Raw genomic sequence first — 9,633 nt, 5'->3', positions numbered from 1 at the left:
GACAGTGAGAACTGTAAATAAGGATATTGATATTTGGCATTTATCATATTTATTCAATTAGAAGATGAGGTTCCCCCCCTCCACATTTAGCATGGGGGAAAAATCCTCTGGCCTTACAATCGAGTAAGAGGCGGTAGGGGCAGGGGTTAGGGCTGGAGCTGGAATCACATCTACTGCCTGCCCCCTGCTGCCTCTACACACCAGCCACTCCTCCTCCACGGCCCCACAGTCCCCCCTCATCCCCCCACTCTCTCCCCCTCTGCTGCACTTCTCCTTTCCTTTGCTCATTGCCAGCAGGTGTCATCCAAGCCTGCAGGGGGGAGGGAGAGGTGCAATGTGGAGGGGGAAAAGGGTGGGGAGACAGAGGAAGGGAAATTAGGGCAGCCAGAGGCTGCAGGGGGAGGCAGGCACAATGCAGGTAAGGGGGTGGGGGATAGGACGGAAAGCAGGAGGATGCCTGGCTCTCATTGCCTCTACACTGCCTACCCTCTACCACCTGCCCCATTACTACTACCACACCTGTCCTACCATGTGCCCCCAACTGCTTCCTGCATTGTCTGTCCCCAGCCGTCTGACCCATTTTTACCCCCATCACCACTTTCCCCACTCCCTGCAGGGCAGGGTCCTAAACATCCTAGGAGGTGCAGTGTAGGGGCTGGAGTCCAGACAAGGATAAGCCACATAATTCTCCAATAATTAGATTCCAGACATGGAAAAGTTACACATTTATTATAATCTTCCATGTATGAAATCTAATAACTGGGGGGGTCATCTTATATTCTGGTAAACATGGTATGTACTCTTTGCACAGCCAAAGTGTGGGATAAAACCTGGTGCATTCAGCCCCACACCATGCTGGTGGAATATGCATTATGATCCCTGACAAGGAAGGACGTTCAACAATTTGCCCAAGACCATGGAGAGAGTCACTGTCATTGTTGGGTTTATCAGTAAGGTGTTTCTGGCTCCCCCTTCTATACCCATGCCGTAAGACTAGGTCTCTCTCTGAAGAGGTGCCCATGGGGAAGCTATTTTCACCAAGGTCAATTAATTAGGCAGTCAATCTATTAAACAGAGTCTTTGAAGAATATGGAGATGTGGGAGGAAGGTCATTCCACACAGGGAGGAGAACAGAAGAATTAATCCTGTGTGGATACGAAGGATTATTGCTCAAATGCCACTACACAGAACCAGCATACCTCCTCCTCCAGTGCAGAGCCACTAGAACCATAGGACTGTTCCCAGCTCTACATCTCCCATCTGTGCAAACTTGACCTCCCATCTGAGACTTGGTAGAGAAATGGCTGAAGCATATTGCGCAGTAGCCAATATCTGCCCAGCTCCCTGAAAACCTGGCCAGGTGGTAAAACTGGACGGATCCCCGGAGACTGCTTCAACTGTTGCTAGGCCTCAGTGGCTGGTGGAGCATCACACACTTAGGAAGGCACAAGTGGCTTAATCCTCACCTGGACTCCAGCCCCTACACTGTGCCTCCTAGGATATTTGGGGCCTTGCCCTGGCCTTGTTTTCAGTGGTTTCATAATGTTTCCCCATTTGGGGAGGAAAATCCCACAGCAAGCAGGAAAATGCTGAAGAAATCCCTGTGTCACGGCGCAGGGTCTTAGGGGCAGCCGTGATATCCCCTAGCGCCCCCTACCGTGCCAAGTTCGTCTTAAAGCACCCTCATTCTCTCCTGCCACGTCTTGATCCTTAATAGATAGATAGATAAAAGGGAGGCTGCCTTTCGTCCCCTTGGACACAATGCTCTGTTGTATTCTGGCCCCTGTTCTGTACTGTGTGACTTGGTGCACCCCAGCCTTATGGGCTATGCGTGGCTCCAACCGCCCCTTTACCATGCCCCAAGACTCACTGATGTACCGGATGATGTTTGGTCTCGCAACTGCACCCTCTGGCGCTCATCTCTCGCCGCTCCCTTTGCTCTGGGGCTTCTCACTCAGGTGGCCGTAGCCATGCTTGGCCCCAGCTCTCCTCCTCGGGGTCTCCAACCCCCACAGGGCTCAGGCGGCTTTGGCCTTACCTGGCCTCCAATTCTCTGCTCCCCTTCTTGGTGGTGGGGTCAGTGCACCCCAGATGCTGCACCATCTCTGGTACCGGGGTCCCCTACGCGGCCTCCTCCAACCCCTAATAGCCTCGCCCAAACCACCGGTTGTAACAGTAAACAGGAAAGCTCAAGCCCCTGGGCTGCAACATAAATTCAAGCTGCTCGGCTATCACATTAGTCCCACCACATCAGGGGTGCTCTATCTTTGCCCCTGTCTCAAAGCTGTACCTGCAGTCTAGCCTCTCCTCTTTGTTCACTCCAGCAGAGCTCCTTCCCCTACAGCTGCTAGCAGGGAACTGCCTGCCCGGCCTCAGCCTGGGTTTAAATGGGAGCCAGGCCCTGCCCCTTCCGGTCAGCTGACTCCCACTGGTTACCCTGGCAACCTGCAGCTGGGCTCCTTGCTTGCTGCTCCACAAGTAGCAGGCACCTCAGTGCCCTGTTACACCCTGCTTTTGTTCAGAACCCAGATTGCTATTTGCATAATGAAATTGCTTTCACTTCCCCCTCCCCCATGTTCATCTTTCTCTCTTAATTGGAGAAGGTGAGCATACAGCAAAGAGAATTTCTCATTCTGCTTACTGAAATCCCTTGTGTTTCAATATTCATGTTTGCAAGATGGAGGACAGCATTTGGAAAGAGTCTAAAACTACCCAGACAGAACTGGACTGGTCCCACCTGCCTTCCCTTGTGTTTGACAAGAAAGTCCAGTCCTGGGGTGACGCTGGGGGTGGGGGTGGGAGTGGGAAGCAGAACCGTCTCTGGCTAGGGAAATGTTCAGGTTTCTAGGAGAAAACAACCCAGAAGCCTGATGCTTGGAGATGATTTCCTAGTCCAAACGGGGACCACGGCTAATAGGCCAAATGCAATGCACTTACAGGCAAAAACTACTATGGGCCAGATCTTACTTTGCCTTCCCGGAACCTAAATCCTCTTGGGTGTCCAATGTGACCCTGTTCATCCCAGTTCTAATCCCTTAAAAAAAAAGCAAGCGTTAGTGCACAGAGAGGTGGACCCTCCTCCTCCCTGAGTTTGTGAATTCATCTCAGGGCTGAGATGAAGGTGCCTTACAGAAGTGGAAGCACTCATGACTCTTCAGAGGCTTGAGGAGGCTGGAACAGGATCTCATTTAGACATCCAGTAATTAAATCCAGTTCTGGGCCTATATCATTGAACTATAAAAAAGCACCTCTTACCCGTATTTGTCCAACCAGATTATATCCTCCAATAGAAAGCTGCATGATCCAGCAAAACCATAAAGGGTTTTAATTCCTTTTGATTTATTTGCTTATTTCAGACTATGACTAACTTTAGGAATGCAAAGGAAACTAACCATAAGCCCAAGTGCAAACAGATTAACAGAGAAATAAAATAGCATCAGCGACTTGTTATTTATACTACATTAGCAGGAGTCGGAAGAGAAGCATGTGACATTGGGTTCCTATTAAGGCAGATGCTAATAAAACGGCACATGGACATCAGCACAAATAACCACATACTAATTTCAACCAGTCAGGCAATAGTTGCTGTCTTAAAACATTAAGTCCCTGGAGTGAAACCCTGGCCTCACTGAGGCCAACAGCAAAATTCCCACCAACTTTAGTGTAGCCAGGGCTTCACCCCTAGTTTGCATTACCAGTAAAGGAAGAGTGAAATCCTCCACTAATGTGGTACATGGGTCCTACCCACGTCTGGGTCTGAGAGAGGGAAAAGGAAAAGGGTGAGGAAAGGGCATCCTAATATCTTTAGACCCCAAAACACCCAAAGGAACGAGGAGGATGAAAGTTTCTCTCCCTTTTTAGGCCTAGCACATATTGTTCCTCAGGAAAACAGACCCTTTTCCTGTCCATCCTGTCCTATTCCACCGTGGAGGTGGTTTCTATATGCTCTCTCAGGTTTGCTTGTAGTATCCCTCTTTAAATAGCTTGAGGGCCCTCTAATGGGTCTTCTCCCCTGACTGCAGAAGCCACCACCAATACTGTATAGGTGCAAATGTGTGTATTTCCATGTAATTAGTACACGTGGTTATTTGGAACTCAGTTGGGTCTATACAGTTTCCTCTGATTCCTAATGTGCATAGAAAGTAAGGGCAATGCTTGAAGCTCAGACCAAGTCTCTGTGAACAGGCAGTATTTACTATATACAAATAAAGAGAAGATGCTGCAACCTGCTAAAAATGGCTGCCAAATCGCTCGGAGCTCAGCGGCAGCAGAAGGTGTTCAATAGCTTTTGGGATTTTTCTTACACTGAGAATTATACTCACAGAGCACGATTTTGCCGCTCAGCCCACAGGAGTCTGATTACCTGCTGCATCACATTTCCTTGCTGATACACCCACAGCTCTCCTCATTGCTAGTCCCTGCCCTCTGTCAGAGGAGCTATATGGATACACTGAAGCACAATACTTCATATCAATTACTTAAAACTGTGTGGGATTAGCAAGAAATTTCCCCTCTAGGCACTGGGGTTTCTTTCCCTATAGAATTTAATTAGGATTTAAAAGAAGTTCTCCAAAAAACTTGAGAGTCATAAAAATAATTGTGGAAAGAAGGAAATCTTTCCCATAGTTATTGGAACTGGTTTATAGAAGAAAACTATCATCTACTATAGAATTTTAATTAAAAAAACAACCTAGATCTCACTTTCTATAGAGATTTTCTATAAGCAGCACATCTTCTTGTGACAACTGATGCAAGGCACCATCACGGAGGGGTCACTGGGTTACGGGGACTCTGGGTCTATTCCTGTATGGTAGCTCCCAGGTTTCTTTAAAAGGCTCCCTGAACTGGCAAGGACAGAATAAGTCCTATTACACCATTCTGCTATTTTTCATTCCATAGTAGGCCACACAGATACATGCATCTGTAGCTCAATCCAGAGAGCATTCTACTGGATGCTCTGTTACAGGAAAACAAGGTTCTTTGGGTAAATCTGGTATCTTTGATTAGAACTAAAACAGTTGGAAGATTTTTTCTTTGCAAGCTTCTGGGTACAAACACTCTTCTTCAGGCAGAGGGAGCACCTGCAGTTGTTTTGTGGTCTCCTGGGTGGGATGGAAACCACTATGCAAGAATGCAGGTCAGTGAAAATGCAAATGCCTGGCAGTGAGGGTCAGAAAGGTGGAGAGACAATGATGGGGCTGAGGAGAATGGTGATCTGGTGATGGACTGTAAATGGTAAATTGTAGAGAGGTTACCTGGGGTATCAAATGGTAAGCAGGTTATAAATGTGCCAGAAATCCAATGTCTATTTAGTCCATGATTTTTTGTATCCAGTAAATTGATGAAGTGAAGTTTGTAGGCTTGTCTGCGAAAGGTGTTTTGTAAATTCCCTTTGAAGATTAGAACTGGGAGTTCTAAGAGAGAGTGGCTGTCTTGTGAGAAATGTGCACCCACACGTGCAGACATTCAGTGCACATAAACCAGTTGCAAAATGGCTGAAGCCAGTTTGAGATAAACCTGGTTGAATGTAGTATCAGACTTGACTGATTTGGCTTGAACTGGTTTATGCAGTGTCTGTCCCAGACCCCTTCCTGGTTTAAGATAAACCAGACTTCCCCAGCATCCCAGCATGCTCTCTGGGCTGGGCGGAGCTCTCTGCTCCACAGCAGGGCTGTCCCCTCCTCTCTGCTCCCTGGCTGCAGCTCTGGCAGGGAGGAGGGAAAAGAGCGCCCCCTAGCACCAAACAGGGCCCCCCTCCCAGCCCCACAGTGGTGGGGGAGAGGGAGGAGGGGAAAGAGTTCCCTCTGGGGCCGGGCAGCCCTGTGTGCCCAGATTGCTCTCGGCTGTCAGGGAGCCGCTGGGGTCTGGTCATGCCTCCCCCCAACCTCAGCTCAGATTCCCTGTGGAAGGGAGGGCTGCTCTAGTGCCCCTGGGCTTCTGGCTTAAGCCACGGCAGGCATGTGCTGAATGTCTCTCCGCTTGCAAACTAGTTCACTCTTTGCAAGTTAGACTAACCTGCAAAAACTGAATCAATTCAGGCTCAAGCTTTTTGAATGTCTGTCCTTATCCAAAGTGATTCTGCCAACCCTTGCAGATAAGGCAGAAGTTGGGTTTCGTTCACTAGGAATGGCACAAGTTACCTTTGGTCGTTTCCACTCCACTGTCCCAGGCAGATGTCTCTTGTAGAATAGGGATTCGTCTGATGCTGGAAACTCGGGATCTTCAAAGAGGTTCCTTTGTTTGAGACACTGCTGCTTGAGCGTGTGATATTTCTGATCTTTGAACAATTTCAGCGATGACATATTCCTCTATCTAGGTTAGATAAAGATTGTGTCCATTTAGAAGCTTAAGCCATTTTAGATGATTCTCCTCCCTACTCTCCATCACCCTTCGATAAACAGCACCTAACAAGTAGCTCTAGGCAAAATTAATTGCCAATCTTGGATAAAGGTGGGTTTACAAATTAAATTAGACTGGGAGCAGATAGCAAAGTCTTAAAACAAAAGGATTTCTACGTAGTAGGATAATAGGTCATAACATTTTGAGTAGGAAAGAACCAGGAAGGCAACTCATCAGGAAGACAATTCTGGACTGGGAGATGTGAGATGACACTTCCTTCTTTTTTTTTTTTTGGATTCTACTGTGGCCGAAAGGTAATTCAGGAGCAGCCTGGGTCTGAACTGCTCTGGGAAGGCTTTTTTCTTTTTTTGGTTGACTAGCCCTCTTCTACATTTGTGCGCAAAGATGAGGCAAAATGATAGGTAGATCAGACTTCCAAAACTATCTTTTGCAATTTAAGTCTATACGCTTTGGCTGTTTTTGCCATCTTTGTGGGTTTTTTTGTTTTTTTTTTTTTAATTTAAAAACTAGTTAATGGAGTTTCCTGGCAAAAGTGTTCACAGAAGCAGCAGATAGTGGCAAATATTGTTGGGGAATTAGGAAACTTGTTTCTACGCTTGGTTTGATTGCAAGAATTAAGAGTATCCTTTCTAGGAATATGAACCTGTCATGTATTTTGGCTGACCAAATCGTACAGCTCAGCTAGTAGGTGCATGTTCCTCAGCAATTTTATTACAAGTTACAGACCAAATAACATTTGCAGAATTTATCTGAGCTCTTGAAACACTGAACACCATTTTTCTACAGATCTGTTTGAGGAAGTGGACAAGAAACCGAACTCACTCTGGAATGAGCTTCTATGGCAAATCCTTGTTTTAGGTTTCCCCTTCAGTTTTCGGAAACGTATCCTCTTCTTGCCTTGAGGTGATCTACAACAGTAAGATGCAGAGTTTTTATTTCATTGGTAAGAATATCCTCCTAGAAGATTATACGGCAAAATGACACATGACAGGGCATCACAGTATCTTGGTGGTCCTCCTCTTAAGTGTTCCCACTGGAGTGAAATTAGCAGTCAGATGTACATTTTTCCTTGCTGCAGTTATTTGCACATGTACCAAAGCTGGCCCAATAGATGCAACTAGGCATGGCAGGTTTCCTTTAAAAGCCAAAACCATCTACTTTGGGTGGATGTTACACCACAGCTGTAGAAGCCAACACTTGTCAAACAAGAGAATTACAATCCAGTATATATTTAAAGCTTTCCATGGGTCACATCCTGAAGTGTCTGCTTAACAATTTACTCATACAAAACTTCAACTGATGACAACTGAGAATTTTGCCTGAGTCAAGATTTTGGGTGAAATCCTGACACAGTGGAAGTCAAAAGAGAAAAACTTCCACTGATGTCAAAAAAATGGATCAGGGTTTAGACAAAGCAATCTCTTATCGACTATGCTTTCTTCTCTATCAACAGGACAACAGCCTTTGGAAAAAAAATACATAAATTAGCTGCAAACAGGCAAGAAATAGCTCAGTGCAACAATACCATTTCCAAACAAGTTTCCTTTTTTCTTAAGAGCCGTTTTCTCATTAATTAACCCAAAAAGACCACATTGTAACAAGATACGTTATTTGGCAGATGGCCTCCAAGACTGGCAAAGATAAGTAGATTGATTCACACCTCCCCCACCGCATTCTTCAAAGTCAAGTACAGAAAAATTTGCCAATTATAAAGAGATCGCTGAAGGAAAAAAACAGTTACTCTAATTTGCTTGGAATATAGTTTAGAGCATGATAACACTCACTGGCACTTCCTTCCATTAGAAAATCTCCGCTGACTAATGAGGATCCCAAAGAGCAAGTTAATTTGCAAGAGATACAGTTGTTTGCAGAACGGCTCTGGGGTTTTTCAACTGTCATTGCATACTTTGCAAAGATAGGTTTGTACTGACCCCTTCCCTTTTCCCTCCTTGGATTGGACATCCCAGTCTTTTCAGGATTAACATCCCTCCCCCACAGCCAGTATGGCGCAATATATAGAATAAAGTTGTAAACCAAAGAGCATAAAAATTAAACCTAGCAAAACACAGACGAGGGCTATTCTTTCTGGACAAGACTGCTGGAGGTGTGGGAGTTACGGGAATGCCACCCTCCCCTTTCCAGGGATAGCTCGGTCACAAGAGCACTCACCTAGAAGCAGGAGATCGCAGCTCAGTTGTGTCATCTGTCTGAGAGGCATCCACACTCCTCATCTCCCATGTTCCTGCGGAGCACCCTTACTACCACACCACAGGCTAATCAGGGTGGGGGACTCCAGTCACCCTCTTAAAGCTGGGATATGGAGCAAGAAAGGATCAGGAAAGGATGCATGGGGCCACAAGGAACAGGCGGGAGAGTGACTGTAGTTTAGTTATTCGGGTCCTTGCATTGAAGGCAAGGCTCCGGTGTCCTGGTCCCTGCTCTCCAGGTGGGTTTTGGACTCCTTGTGCCTTCTTGACCAGCGCCATAACTACTAGGCTCCAGTCACACTCTTTCCTGCTTTTTCTGGCTCAGCAAATCTTTTCAGCGCAGTAGCTTCCTTGCCCATCTCCTTGGTTAGCCACTGTAAAATGCACACATCTTACATTGCCAGCTGCACGTTCGAACATATAAAGCAAGTCTTGGCAACATCTCTCCAGTGCCTTAGAGGGCTGCCTACTCCATCATGTAATAGCAAACATAAGCCACACACAGGGTAATGAGTGGTTCCCAAAATATATTACTACAGTTTGGCGAGCCTCCAAAGAACAGCGATATAGTCAGCAAGCAGAGGAAAAAGTCTAAACAAATCAAGTGTTTAAGGCTCCCCCTCCTTGACTTGCTCAAGCTGCAAGATAGCTCTGCACTTGTACGGGGCTTAGACTCTCCAAGCTAAGCTCTCTGTCCCTGCTAAGGAAGCTCGGATTTGCTCCCACTAGTAAAATAACAATCGAATGTCAGACATAGAAACATGTTTGGAGCCATCCCTACGTCTGGAGCTCCTATTGAAACTATTTGGGACAGGAGAAGCTCAGCACTGCTAAGAAGTTGGCATCGGGAGTGAAGGACTCGTTTTCCCAACCTGCTCCTTTCAGCAAAACTCCTGTTAGAAGCTACCCTCCCCTCAGCAGCCCGGACAAGGGAGGACCTGCAGCTCTCCCCCCTCCATGATAAGCCTCTGCTCACATGGCCCCCTCTTCTCCTTTTAACTGCAAAAAGAGTTAAATATTTACTTACACTGACTATTGAAAGATGTTCCCCCCCAGCCGGAGCAAG

General features: G+C 46.5%; 1 protein-coding gene across 3 annotated transcripts in view; it reads right to left on the bottom strand.

The window, feature by feature from the left end:
- Positions 1–9,633, bottom strand: part of CAPN6 (calpain 6) — a 144,463-nt gene that overhangs the window by 116,981 nt on the left and 17,849 nt on the right. For 2 of the 3 annotated variants that reach the window (XM_019521524.1, XM_019521525.1), the window contains exons 2-3: positions 7,183–7,268; positions 6,141–6,308 (exon numbers count right to left, since the gene is read on the bottom strand). In XM_019521524.1, coding sequence (XP_019377069.1) covers positions 6,141–6,302 — 162 coding nt within the window. In that variant the 5' untranslated portion in view covers positions 6,303–6,308; positions 7,183–7,268. Of the gene's footprint in view, positions 1–6,140; positions 6,309–7,182; positions 7,269–9,594; position 9,633 lie in introns of those variants that run through there. The other variant, XM_019521526.1, reaches the window with a different exon arrangement.

The sequence above is a fragment of the Gavialis gangeticus genome, unplaced genomic scaffold (assembly GCF_001723915.1).
Source record: "Gavialis gangeticus isolate Ggan-Ray unplaced genomic scaffold, GavGan_comp1, whole genome shotgun sequence".
Classification (NCBI taxonomy): domain Eukaryota; kingdom Metazoa; phylum Chordata; order Crocodylia; family Gavialidae; genus Gavialis; species Gavialis gangeticus.
Note: the sequence above shows the minus strand (reverse complement) of the source record. Positions and strands in the feature narration are given on the sequence as shown.